Genomic DNA, 14,203 nt, shown 5'->3' with positions numbered 1-14,203 from the left:
TTCAGGAACAAAACCAAGAGCATAGACGCAGGAAACAACCTTTTGCTACCACCCCAACACAAGAAATCGCTACCGATGAAGCAAGAACCAAGGCTACAAGCAAAGATTGTAGAAACCTCGATCAAATGCGGCCTTTTAGAGTCCAAAAAGGCTCCAGTTCCGCGCACCAAACCCACAGCTCAGCTCGCTAGATCAATGCCCGAAGCAGTTAACGCTAGCTACTTCCGGCCATAAAGAAACGCTCCAGAACAGCAGTTACAGAAGTAAATGAGCCTAGCACGCTCCAACCCAAGAACACAGAGACGACCAGAGACGAGCCGCCTCGAGCAATGCAAGGACCGGGGCAGCTCAGCGAGGATGGCGCGGCCAAGGATTTGAAGGACTGAAGAGGGAGAGAGACTGCAGTACAGATAGCGCAAGGATGAACGGACACGCTGCTTTGTGTGCTCGCTATGTTTGAGATGACGAGCTGCTGGGCAGGACTGGCCAAATCCTTAGGTGGTCCACGGCCCACCCGTGCCATCCTTTGGATCTGCCACTAGGGGCAGGGGCGGATTTTGGGCCTCGTCAACTGGGGCCGTGGCCCCAATGGTGGCTAAAAAACCGAGCATTCCTTTGATTTTGCTAAATCCAACATGTTATTTTATTGGTTAGCCTAGGTTTCGTTTAGCCCACGGCCCAGGCAGCCAACAGACTGGCCAGTTCAGGCTCAGCTTCCCTCCGAGCGGGAGTCCCGTTCAGTCCCAGCTTCCCTACGAGTCACCCGCTGACCCGCTCCATCTCTCAATCCCCTTACCTAATCGACAACCATAGTGTCGTCGCCTGTCGATAGCGGGCACACAGCCAGGTAGCAGGGCCAGGGCGCAGGCCACAGGGGCAGCAGGGCGCAGGACGCGGCAATCAGCCACGGCAGGCAACAACAAGCTGGGCGCAGGCACAGGGAGCTGGCAACAGTAGTAGGGCTAGGGCTCAGGGAGCTCAGGCAATCGGCCACAACAGGCAGAGGTAATCGATGGGCGCCGCGGAGGAACGGCCGGGCCAAGGCGGGGACCAACACCTGGTGGCGCAGGTGTAAGCGCATCGCAGGCCGTGACGTTGGGCGTGTTCTAGATCAACACGGCAGTCACCACATTCCAGCGCCTCGTCAACAGGCTCGGCACACCCAAGACACCCCTGACCTCCGCGACAGGATGTACACGCACCTACTGTCGATGTAAAGAATATAGAGGTCCCCCGCTGGGATGACCCACAATGATCAGTTTTGGGCAGTACCCACTTTCGTTCTTTGACCCATGACCTTCGCACGACCATGACCAGGGCCTTCGCAGGGTTCCCCGCGACCAATCCTTACCGGTCACGGGGCAGGTACTCGTCTAGACCAGTCAAACCTCATTTAATGCCGCTATTCACACTGTTTTCCTTCCCCAGGTAGTCCACTCCAGCTGGGGCGGTATGGCCAGCGCAGAGTTACCTTATCCCGTCTCGCAAATATTAATTGTTGCAGGACGGGTGCACAAGCTTGACAGGGGGCACAGCAGGCGTGCGTGGGAAGCCTGTGACAGGATAGGGCAGGCCGGGAGCTTCGGGCGCGACAAACGGTGGTGCAACCGATGGACGGGATGACCACCGTAGGGACCCAAGGCAGGCACAACGAATGTAGGCTTGTAATGATTGCGTATATCATGTCTTAGGACATGTATGGGTCTGCTTATTGGGCCCACTTGTAAAACTTCTCCCCTAAAATATAAAGGAGGATATCTCTTGTAAACAGAGGGTGGAAGAATACACAGGATGTAGGGCTATTACCTCACGAGGGGTGTGAACCTGGATAACTCTGGTGTTCTTAAGTAGCAAATACACACATATTCCATAGGCACACCTGGAACGCCGATAACGCACCCACTGTCCAGCATACTCCGGAATCATTGTCAGGGATTTACCCTCGACACCTACCTACCCCATCCCCAGTCTATCTAATGTGTCTCGGTTGGGTGATTGGGTCGTCCACTCGATCGAATAGGGAGAGGGTATTTTCTAGAGTCGGTCCGCTCTGATCTTGATACGTGTGCAGAATTAGGGAAGAGTTATGTGGACTGCTGACTTGGTTGTGATCTCGATTTAGATTTCATCTCTATGTGGATGCATTGACCTGTTATTGTGGGTTGCTTAGGGCTTAATTGTCCCTATTTTTTTTTTATATTGCTTACGTATTCAATTTGATGACTCTATACGGTTCATGCCTAATTCATGTTTGGTTGATAGCCTTCTCCCGTAGGTTAGATTGGGCAAATCAAGCCATATGCCTGAATAGATTTAGCTAGCTGAATGTCATCCTTTCTTCTGAAATTGATGGGATTTTGTGTCACTTCATGGTCATGATGTGTTATATTTTGGAAATGAGTTATAACTTTTATCAAACCTTTTCTTCATTGAGTTTTATTTACCGACTATAGGACTAAATTAGTTTGCTTACCAATTCAAATTGTTTGATGGGTTGTCTGATTAAATTGCCTGCAAGGTGACATTTATATTTTGATTAATTTTTGTATCATTTGCACACATTAAAATTTGATTATATTTATGTTGCATCTTCTAGATAATTGGTACTAGAATTACACAATGAAGAGGATCGAGACATTGCCATCTTAATTACTATGCTCCTGTAATACGATCTAGCCAACCTCCTCTAGAACCAAAAAATGAAGAATGGGAAATAGTAGGAACAATCGGAGCTAGTAATGCTTATGTCAATCCTCATGTTGTACCTGATTCTAATCAAATTGTCCCTGATCCTGATCTTCGCATACCAATTGAGCAAATGGATCCCAACATTAGGGATGCTACCAAAAGGGAGTATATTTTGATGGGTCCATCGCAACCAAAAGGTCATAATTATCCACAAGTGTAATAAACAAACGCAATAGGAGTTTTCATGAATGATGGTTCAAAAGTCATGCTTGGTTAGAACACAGTGTTGCTAAGGATGTCACCTTTTGTTTTTATTGTTTTCTCTTTAAACAATCAAGAGCTGAAAACTTTGGTATCGGATGCTTCACCAATGTTGGGTTTCGTAGATGGAAAAATGAAACTACAAGTCTAAATGATCATGCTAAAGGCATTGCTCAAAATAATGCAAGAAGGCACTATGAGACTTACAAAAATCAGAGGCAAAGTGTGCACATGTGATGACTAGTGGAAAAAAAGAAGAATGATGATGAATATAAAGGTCGTATGCTTGTTATATTAGGAGTTGTAAGATTTCTTCTATTATAAGCACATGCTTTTCATGGACATGACGAGTCTTCTAGCTCAAGTAACAAGAGAAACTTTTTAGAGTTGATAGAATGATATAAAGCTAAGGATAAAAATGTTGCACCTCTGCTTCGTTACAATCAAATGACTTCATCGAAAATTAAAAAAGACTTGCGCAAAGCTTGTGCACAAAAAATCACCCAAGCCATTATTGCAGATATTGAGGATAGCCATTTCTCTATTCCTGTTGATGAGGCTCGAGATGCATCTATCAAGGGACAAATGACTGTGGTTTTGAGGTTAGTACCTAATATTTGGTTTGCTGTTTTTTATTTAAAGGCTCACCATATTAATCAATAACAATGCTTCTTCATACATGTATGTCAATTCACGAGGTCAAGTGATTGAGAGATTTCTTGGTCTTGAGAATGTTTCCGACACAATATCATCTTCTCCAAAGGAAGCATGGGATGCTATGTTTGCTTTTTATGGTTTATCTATGTCTAAATTGCATGGGCAATGATATGATGGGGTATCAAACATGATAGGAGAATTTTATAGGTTAAAAAGATGGATATTGGATGAGAATCCATATGCTTTTTATATATATTGCTTTGCACACCAATTATAATTAGTGGTTGTTTCAGTTGCCAAGTGTTGTTCTTCTGTCTTTGATTTCTTTCACACATCCACTTTGATTGTGAACACCGTTAATACTTCTTGCAAGAGAAGGGATCAATTGGCCCAACAACACTATGAGAATCTTGTGAGCCAATTGGACAATGGTGATATTTTTTCAGGGAGAGGGAAAAACCAAGAAACCAACCTTGCACGACTTGGGAATACTCGATAGGGCTCACACCATAAAACATTGTGTCGTATTATTCTCATGTGGGATGCTGTTCTAAAGGTATTGGAGAATGTGGCTGATGATGCCTCCAGCAGGGAAAAGAAATAGATGGGTTCGGGTTTGTTGAAACAAATGGAATATTTTGAATTTGTGCTTATATTGCATCTTATGATCAAATTATTGGGCATAACTAATGATTTATCACAATGCTTGTAAACAATATCCTAAACATTGTTCGTGCAGTAGGCTTAATTTGGACCATGTCGGAGAGTGAACTCCTGTCGCAGGGATCCCGAGAGACCCCTTTTTAGAGATTCGGCCGGGGGGATGATCCTGGAAAAGCTTGTGTGGGAAATAATCGGGAACGGAAATAAATGCGATGGCTGGTGGGAGACGATCACCCTAATGCAAGGAAAAGTGGGTACGCCGGGTTTTAGACAGGTTCGGGCCGCACGGAGGCGTAACACCCTACTCCTGTATGAGCGCTATATTTATCCTTGAAGGGGATTCTTCAAGGAGGTATCTGGTTCTAAAGGGAGAACTGTTTACAAAGAGCTTGAGGCTCTTCTGTTCTAGCTTAACTTGAGCTGGTTCGAGTGTCTGTCGATCTATCTTTGGCCTGGTTCGCCGGAGATTGTTGGTTGTCTGGTCTCTTGGTCGTCTTGTGGTCGGGGGCTCTTGCTCTCTCCTCCTTTCTTTAGTGTTCTCCATCCTTTCCTTTTATAGGCGCGCCGACCTCAACATATCCTGAATGGGAAAGAGGGGACGTGAATGCCAAGGTGCCACGGAGAAAGGCGTAATCATTTCATCTTGGCGAAGTGACAGGGGCGGTGGAGAAATGCGGCGCGCATTCGACCACCAGCCGCTGCGGGAGCCTCGGGGCGCCATGAAAGGGGCCCACCGGGCAGCCTCAGAGGTGCCCGATGCGCCCACCCTGTCTTGTTCTTCTGCCAGGGCAGGGTGGCAGGCCGAGCGCTTCGATTCTGGCAACGTTATCCCGAGGCACCTGGATGAAACGGGACGGGACCCGTGCATTTAATGGACCCACGCCCCCCTGCCAGTGCATGGCAGGGTCTGACACTGGGGCGTGGGCAGCTGAGAATATCAGGATGTCAGGATGTCAGACCGCGCGTGCCTATTAAATGCGGCATTGGGCCTTTGACTGGATGACACCCTGACGACGGGACCCTTCGGGTCGTTGAATGATCTTGCGCGAACCTTCGGGGAACCGAGTCCTCGGGGGCTGCCACGTGCAGCCCCGAGCACTCTCTCCCGAGCACTTCGGTGGGACCTTCGGGGCACCGAGTCCTCGGGGGCTGCCACGTGCAGCCCCGAGCACTCTCTCCCGAGCACTTCGGTGGGACCTTCGGGGCACCGAGTCCTCGGGGGCTGCCACGTGCAGCCCCGAGCACTCTCTCCCGAGCACTTCGGTGGGACCTTCGGGGCATCGAGTCCTCGGGGGCTGCCACGTGCAGCCCCGAGCACTCTCTCCCGAGCACTTTGATGGGACCTTCGGGGCACCGAGTCCTCGGGAGCTGCCACGTGCAGCCCCGAGCACTCTCTCCCGAGCACTTCCTTCTTGGTATTTGGGCTCTGCGGATCATCGGGGAACTAGGGTGCTCGGGAACCAGAAGCGGCGGCCCCGAGCACCTTCTCCCGGGACTTAGCTTCTACCTACCTTGCAGGGTGGTGATATGTGGTGGATGGCCGGTCTGGCCTCGGGACTTAGGGACCCCTGGTTCTAAATACACCGACAGAGCATGTTGCAGAAAATTAATGAAATACGAGAGAATGATTGTGAGGACCTATTTGAGGAGGTAAATACTTTTTGTCTCCTATATCACATCGTTATACCAAATATGGAAGATACAATAACTGTTAGGGGTCGTTCAAGGGTCATGGTGGACAGTTGGTAACTTATTATCATCACTTCAACTATGAAATCTTTAATACGGTGCATGATCAAATTATTATAGAATTAAATAATCATTTTACTGAAAGAAAGATGCATTGCTTGTCTAGATTCAAGGAACTCTTTTGCAAACTATGATAAAGATAAATTATTGGAATTGGCTAAGATTTATGCTGCCGACTTCTCCTAATATGACATTCTAGTTCTTAAGGACCAATTTGACATATTCGTTGCTGATATGAGAGATGATCTCAGCTTCACAAGTTGTCATGACCTTAGTGATCTTGCTATTAAGATAGTTCAAACTGACAAACACAATGTTTTTTCATTGGCTTATTGCCTCATCGAATTGACTTTGATTTTGCCTGTTGCAACCGCCACGGTTGAAAGAGCCTTCTCAACTACTATAAAAATTATCAAGACTGAATTGAGGAATAAGATGTCAAATGAGTGGTTGAATCATAGGATGATTTGCTAATTGAGGGAGATACTTTTGCAAGCATCAAAGATGAAGATATCTTATACAATTTTCAAGAACTAAAAAGTTGTATGAAAAAGCTACCTTGATTACCTCCAGTTAGTGTTAGTGGTATGTTGCATTCTTGATTACTAATTTTTGTTCATTAATTTATTGTAATTTTGCATCCTGGTTTTTTACATATGCAACTTGTAATTATAAGTTCAGTTTTACATGCTATTATTGATGAACACATGAGAGACTCGGATGAATGAAGTACTCTGAATGGCAACAACATAGCCATTGTAAGTATCGTGATCAGATAATTTTTGTATCAAATGCCTTTGCTAATGTCTAATTATGATTGCTATGTCTAACATCATTTCTACCTTTCGTCCTTTCACAGTTAGTTCCTGGTGGTTGCCCGCCAGATGTGTAATGAGCTAGGGCTTCCCAGAGCAACCATTTGAGGTGAAGGCAGCACAGTGAACTCTGCACTTTATATTGCCAAACCACTACATGTTTTCCGAGCTCAAATGTGTTTTTCCTATTCGTAATTGTACCCAAGTTTATTAGCAACTCTGAGAACATCAAACCTTTCTCTTCTGTATGGAACTTGCTGACCTGAAGTAGAGTGCCTGCATAGCTGTGCTTATATGATTGGCTATGCTAATTCTGATGTACCTCTGATAGCTATTCAATGTTCATCATCGTTCTGCAATGTGAATTTAAGTATTGGGTTAAACATCTAGACTGCTGGAGAAACCTGATAATTGGAAGTGTATCAGCAATAGTTGCATTTGCGTGGCAGCTTTGCTGATTTAAGGTAGCTTTATCAGTTTGTCCTGATAATCTTGTTTTTCATAGGAAATTTTGTATCATATTTATCTGCCCCTCCTGGGTGCTATAGTAGATTCGCCCCTATCAGGTTTAAAGATTTTGACTTCTGCACTTCATATTCTAATCATAAAATGAGATTGCAGCAAGGGATTTTGACTTCTGCACTTCATATTCTCATCATAAAATGAGAATGCAGCGAGGCAATATGTATAGTATAAGCATAGAGTTGGATTACTATCTAAATTGTATTTTTTTTGTTTTATTTTTGTTACATATTAATATGTAATTCAGTTTATGTGGTTTAGATGCTTAATTGTTGGATCGGATCTTATTGGAGGCAGAGCTCCGCCACTGGATGGGTTGGTGTTGTTGGGTGGGGTGCTATGCTACTTTCTTATCAGTGTGACAAATGGGGCATCGCCGTCTCTTCTACTATACCTAACCACAAATTAGATACTTCCTCCTCATCCATGTCAAAAATATGTCAAAAATTGTAGGTGCTCGTCCATGCCAAAAATTATAAGGGGCTTAGATGCTCTCAAGTGCGCTCAGGATAGAGAGGGCTTGAGCCCGATCCGCCCATGGTTCGCAACAAAAATCTGTATGGAAGCTCGGATTTTTCCATCAAGATTTGGTTGATACTTTCTAGCTTGATGCGAGGCATCTCCCTCTTGCAAGTTGCTGCAGAATACTTTTGAGTTACAGGACGAGATCAAGATAAGCTCAAAGTTATATATATAGTACCACTGTGTGATGGAACGCAGATAATAATGTCTACCCAAATAGAGAAAAATGGATTACGCTAAGATGATACTAGTGTTCCTACCAATCAACAAGCAGCTGAACCAATCCATCCAACTATAATAGACCACCAGGCACCACAAACATCAATGATTTAGCTGTCATGACAATCCACAACCAATGGAATAAAAAGAAGATATATAGTAGCACAAGCTGAGTAATTTTTTAAGTGATGCCAAATATTTTATACAAAAGAAAGTAAAATAGAGATTGTGATCATAGGACAACACACCAAACCTATCATCTCATCCTCCCCCACCCCCAACCACCACTACCTCAACATTATCATCACACTGTTCTTCTTTTCTTTCCCTTCCTGCCTCTGCCTGCCCCATGAATCCATGATCTCTTTTTTCTTCCACTCCTTAAGGATTCTCAAGCACAAGAACACTCTCGACCACCTTTAATTCTGTATAAGAAAAAGAGAAAGAGAAGGGAGAAAAAAAGAGAGGAAATTTCAGAGAGATCTCTGTCGGTTTCCTCCTCTCAGAACCTAACGATCTTGGCCGCGCGCACGACGGGGTTCTCCCTGGCGATGGCGTCCCTGCCGACCGACTTGTAGTCGTAGCTGCAGTCGTGCCGGTCAGAGTACCGGTGCGCGCCGCAGAACAGCTCGCCGCACCGGCACCGGAACCCCGTCAGCCCCACGCGCTTCCGGCAGTTGTGGCACCGGTTGACCGATGACCGCGACGCCTTCGAATCCGCCGGCCCCGCTACCAGCAGGTCAACGGCCAGAGAAACCGGCGCCTGCTGAGCCGCCGGGACAGGAGCTGGCCTCGGCTTGTCGACCAGCGGGAACACCGCCGGGCAAGAGGAAGAAGGCGACGGGGGCGGCGGCGAGACTGAGGCCGGAGGGGAAGCGGATGCGGCCAGGAAGCAGTTCTGGCAGAGGTTCTTGGTGGCCGGGTTGCCGGGGAAGCCGCAGCTGTTGGCGCAGAGAGTGATCTCCGGCGCGTGCAGCTCCGTGGGCTCCTCCACCTTCTTGTCGCGCTGCGCCATGAGACCGGGCGAGAGAGATGACGAGCTAGCGGCACAGATCCCACGCGACCGCAGCAGCGAAGGCTCGACGCGAACAAGGAAGTCAGCTCCGGTGATCCGGAGACGAGGAGAGGAGAGGAGGCGCGGGTTTGGTTTCAGGGAATGGATTGGGCAGGCGAGGCGAGGGAGGGGGTGGGCTTTTTATCGCGGGGACGGAGGAGACAGGCGGCTTCCGGCCGTCCGCGTTCCCTGGCCGACGCGGGACAGGGACGTCTGACCCCTCGGGGTTATTCCCCGTTGGCGCGGCGCGGAATGGCGGTGTTGCCCCTGCAGCTGCCGCGGTCGGTTGAGAGTTGGGAGTCGTGTCGCACCACCGCACACGGTGGACTCGGTTAAGAAGAAAGAGGGAGTGAGGAATAGACTTTTTCTATGCGAGCGCGCGTACCGGGTGGAACGCAAATGCACGGGGTGTGATGCAAGCGGGTGCGTATTCGTGGCCAGGATACGGCTGAAAAATCGCTGTGATCAGTAGGTGGACACTGGACAGGACTTTTATACATGTACGGTGTTTGGGTGGTGAGTGTCTGGCTTCATGCTGTACTTGGTTTGGTAGCAACACTCACCCGTATATTTAGGCTCCGTCTAGCATAGCTTCGCATTCAAGGTTTTTTAAACGGATGTTCTGAGTGGATGAAAGGATTTAGTTGAGTTATCTAATTTTTATTTTAAATTATTTTATTTTATCATATAAATTCTAGATTTAGTATAAATCTTGAAATTGGAATTGTGCTAAACAGATCCTTAAATTAAAAGTAAAGATTGTCAATCTGACTTGAGAAAAAGATTGTTCCAGACAAGAATACTCCTTAGTTATCAAGTGGTGCTAACGTGCATGATCATGCTAACAGAGAACACATTGTTTATCTGTTGGAATAATAAATAGGTTTTCAATCTTCTTTGAGCTCACTAGAACTACTATCTTAGCAGCAAGTTGTACGAGGCACAACGATTCTCTAAAAATAAAGCTCTTGTAGTTTCATTTCCTGTAAGGCTGTAACATGTTGCTACAGTATCTGTAACTCGCAAGTCGTACCAAACCAGCCACAGTGCTTGCAACCGGACACACCTGCGCGAACCAACCCGATCGAACATTACTGCGAGGGGCAAAACGGTCAGACGAGGAGGCGGCAGAGACGCCACGTCACGTCCGCCAGTGATTGGCACCCGCGCGTGGTGCCCCCGGGCGTGGGCAAGCCGCCGCCCAAAGCTGACCGACCCCGGCCGCGCACGCGCTGGCGCACGGCGCACCCGAAACCAAAAAAACAGCACAAGGAAAGGGAGAAAAAAGCTGCAGGAAAAGGCCGGAAACCTTGCCGAAAAGGTGAAAACCATCGGCACCGCCGCCGCCGCGCTTATTATAAGGCGGCGCGTGTGGCCTCGCTTCGGCGGTGGGTAGTGGAGCCCATCTGCCAAGCCGCGGGGGGCGTCGCGTCAGCGTCTCGCGTTTCACCACACGTTCCAATGGAGGCCGAGCCCCGGGCCGCGTACGCGCGCGATCACGGTTGCGGCGCGCGTTGTCGCTGTCCGCCGCTGAGCTGAGCGGATTAGCATAAGCGCAGCGCCCTAGTTGCTTCCTCTCCCCACCTCACGTTGATGTAGTACTCGATTTTCTACGCGGTAATTTACTACTAATATTATCGATATCTATATTTTTATAAAATAAACTAATTATAATGGATTCGAATTATCTTCACCGGTCACCCGAATAGATGAAATAATTACTGTGCAAAGTTGAACCTCACCCCCTTTAAAAATACCATCAATCATGCTGCCCACAATCAAAAATATAACCATGATGGTACTCTCTTTGACAACCACATACGTGTTTTTGGAAAGTCCGATATGTAAATCTCTCTTTGTTATGTAATATTTTTTTTTATTTTTCTAAATTACTATATCGAAATTGATTTCATATGTGTAAAATATATGATTTATTCTTAGTATAATTAACCACGTTGGTACTGCTGAATTAACATGGTATACGCAAGTTTACCAAGAGTTCTTGTTATACCATGCCAATGGCAGGTGTATTAAACAAGAAAAATATGCACGTTCTGAAGCTAAGAAGGCTACCTAACGGCTGATGATGTAGGAAGGTGGGGGAGGGAATAGGCCGGGATGCATGTATCATGTAATGCAGCCATGACCCATGATTGCGTGATTAGCGTTTAGCGTGCACACTCCCGACTACCGACTTACGGCACCGCCGAACCGTTGGTATCCCACCCGCTCGCGCCAATGATTTGTAACATCACGCTGAGCGGTTTCGATGCGACCATGAGCGCCCTCCGAATCGGCGGCGCGTCTGCCTAGTTTGCAAGTCACAGTTGCAGCATATTAGTCGGCACTGTAACTGTAACTCTACTCGATGCTTAGATATCTCCAATGCAAACACCTACTTTAAGGATGTTTAAGGAAAGAGAAAGTTAGCATATCATCAAGCACTTAAATTAAAATTATCTCGTCCCGTGCATGTACTTAAATCATTTGAATCACACACCTAGGCATCAATGCTCTCCAATGCAAAAGTCTAGATTCATAATGTATAACTGAAAAAGGCATGCAAAATTCAAACAACATCTCTCATTTTCTCATTTTTGAGCTAGTGTTGGATAGGTCGAATTATAGGTATCCAGCTTGAGTAGAAGAAAAAATGACAATGGTCATGTACTACATGATTGTAGAATTGAATACAACACATTAGACTATGGAAAAATTAGAAAAAAGATTCAACCACTAAATATGGGAAATATCAATTGAGAGCATCATTTTATTACAGTTTAAATTCTCTAAAACAAACAGTAAATGTAAATCATAAAAGAAAACTTCCTACGTAAAAAAACTGATATCTGAAATAAAATGAAATATTTCTATTTGTTTATTCTAATTCCTCCGAAGCGTTGCCAAATATGCTCAACTATGTCTTTGTTCAGGTAGATATGCTTTGATCAGTCATGAATGGCATCATTTCTCTCAAGTACTTTATCAAATCCATCAATAGTCCCTTTGTGGATTTGTGCGGAGTGGTAGTTGTTCCCTGGTCATAATCAAAACCATAGTTCACACCCCTTTCGTCTTTAACTATCATGTTGTGTAATATGATGCAAGCATACATTATATTACTTATCATTGATTGATGCCAAAAACGATCTGGGTGGCGCAAAATGTGAAAACGAGATCGTAGAACTCCAAAAGCCCTTTTGACATACTTTCTTGCTCCTTCTTGTGTTTGTGCAAATAATTTGTCCTTGATACTTTGAGGTGAGGGTATTGTTTCGACGAATGCAGCCCAGTCGGGATAAATTCCCAGCCAGAGGGGCTGGAGAGGAGAGTTTTGATTGCGGGAGAGGCAAGTCCAGGTAACGGGGAGGATCCGCTAGGCTGAGGTTAAAAAAATCTTCCAAAACTTTTTCTTTAGAAATAGAATTCCTCCCGAGGTCATAAGCGCCTATATCATAAAATCGATTTTCGAGAAATCAAAAAGACATATCTGGTAGAATCGTAACCATAGAATATAACCCTAATTGCTTTACCAGAAAGAACTCCAATTTGGCCTATTAGAGTCAACTCCATACCTGGCGACTCCCCTCCCTGAAAGAAGCTTTGTCCTTGAATCAGGGTATTAAGGAAGCACAGGTTGTTCCTTTTGAAGAAGAATAGCTATCTTTGCTCTTTCTTGCGCTTCTACCTCCTTCTTCCTATCCGAAATCGTCTATTAGAGAATGGCCTTATGTACTATATAAGCAATAGAGAATGGCCTTATGTACTATATAAGCAAATCCGCTCTCTGAAAGACCATCTACAAGATAGTATCTCATGTCATATTTTGTTCCATTGACAATAAATTCAACTGGAAGTGTTCGTCCTTGCAAGACATTAGTGAATAATGGCGACTAATTTAACACATTAATATCATTGTTCAACCCCGCAACACCGAAAATTGCATGCCATATCCAAAGGTCTTGCGAGGCAACTGCTTCAAGCATGACACTAGCCACTCCATGATCACCACGAATGAATTGGTCATGCCATGCAACTGGGCAATTTTTCCATTACCAATGCATGCAATCAAGGCTTCCTATCATACTTAGAAATCCATAGGTCTCTCCCATCTTAAGCACGCGTTGAATGTCATCGGTTGTAGGTCTTCTAAGATATTGAGCACCAAAATTTTCAATGACACCCTTCACAAAATACTCTAGGCACTCAATTGACGTGCTTTCAACAATCCGCAAGGACTCATCAAGTTTATCTGCAGAACAACCATATCCCAGTCTATTCAAGGCATGTCTCCTTTGCTGAAAATATGGGGACCATTCACCAAGGATTTGCATGATATGCAGAAACAAAGATTTTCTCATTTGATATCTACGACAGAATTGAGCATCGGTATATGTAGGAGAAGCAAAAAAGTAGTCTGAGAAGAGACGTGCATGACCGTCCTCACGACCTTTCCCTTTTGTAAGTAATTTTGCTACTTTGGTACCTAGGGGATGAACTTTGCCACCAACAATATGCACCTCGTCTTGGATGATGATAAGCTGTTTTCCAAATTAGACACCTTTGTACCTTTGTTTCTCTTCTCATCCTTGGGATAGGTCATATTCCACTTCGGTTGGTTTCGAACCTCTTTCCACCAGTTGTAAAAGTGTGAACCAGTGACCTCTCTCATGCATGTACGTTGCTCGAACTTTTTCCATCAACTGTTCATCCAACTGACCACTAACATAAACCTTTTCAGCCTACACCAAACACCATTGAAATGGACAACCTTCCTGTTTATCTTTCCCCAATGTTCCTTGCATGAATTGGGTCCTCTTCTTCGGTCTTTGGAACTGTTGTTGTACTCCTCTGCAACATCTTTCCAATAGCATTCCTTTTTGCTTGATATTTCACGGATTGCATCTACTGATTTTTTTCAGCCAAGCGCTAATATGTGTGTGTACAAGGATCAATATTAGGAATAAAAGAATAAAACAAGCAGTCAAGTACGTACAAAGAATAACGAAAATAGAAATCAAGTGCTCACCAGTTGTGGTTGTCTTCATTAGCC

The 14,203-nt window shown here is 45.4% G+C and overlaps 2 protein-coding genes and 1 pseudogene across 2 annotated transcripts; 1 reads left to right on the top strand and 2 right to left on the bottom strand.

The window, feature by feature from the left end:
• Nucleotides 1-4,234: 4,234 nt before the first annotated feature.
• Nucleotides 4,235-6,018, top strand: LOC133898633 (uncharacterized). The gene is made up of 2 exons (XM_062339318.1): nt 4,235-4,314; nt 5,862-6,018. Exons 1-2 carry the CDS (start codon nt 4,235-4,237, stop codon nt 6,016-6,018), a joined length of 237 nt encoding a protein of 78 aa, XP_062195302.1.
• A 2,235-nt stretch (nt 6,019-8,253) lies between these two features.
• Nucleotides 8,254-9,278, bottom strand: LOC133898865 (zinc finger A20 and AN1 domain-containing stress-associated protein 11-like). The gene has a single exon (XM_062339658.1). The coding sequence runs from the start codon at nt 9,109-9,111 to the stop codon at nt 8,599-8,601; it is 513 nt and encodes a 170-aa protein (XP_062195642.1). The 5' UTR covers nt 9,112-9,278; the 3' UTR covers nt 8,254-8,598.
• A 2,801-nt stretch (nt 9,279-12,079) lies between these two features.
• LOC133898632 (uncharacterized) lies at nt 12,080-13,511 on the bottom strand (annotated as a pseudogene).
• Between the last annotated feature and the right edge of the window lie 692 nt (nt 13,512-14,203).

Source organism: Phragmites australis, chromosome 18, assembly GCF_958298935.1.
Source record: "Phragmites australis chromosome 18, lpPhrAust1.1, whole genome shotgun sequence".
Lineage (NCBI taxonomy): Eukaryota > Viridiplantae > Streptophyta > Magnoliopsida > Poales > Poaceae > Phragmites > Phragmites australis.
Note: the sequence above shows the minus strand (reverse complement) of the source record. Positions and strands in the feature narration are given on the sequence as shown.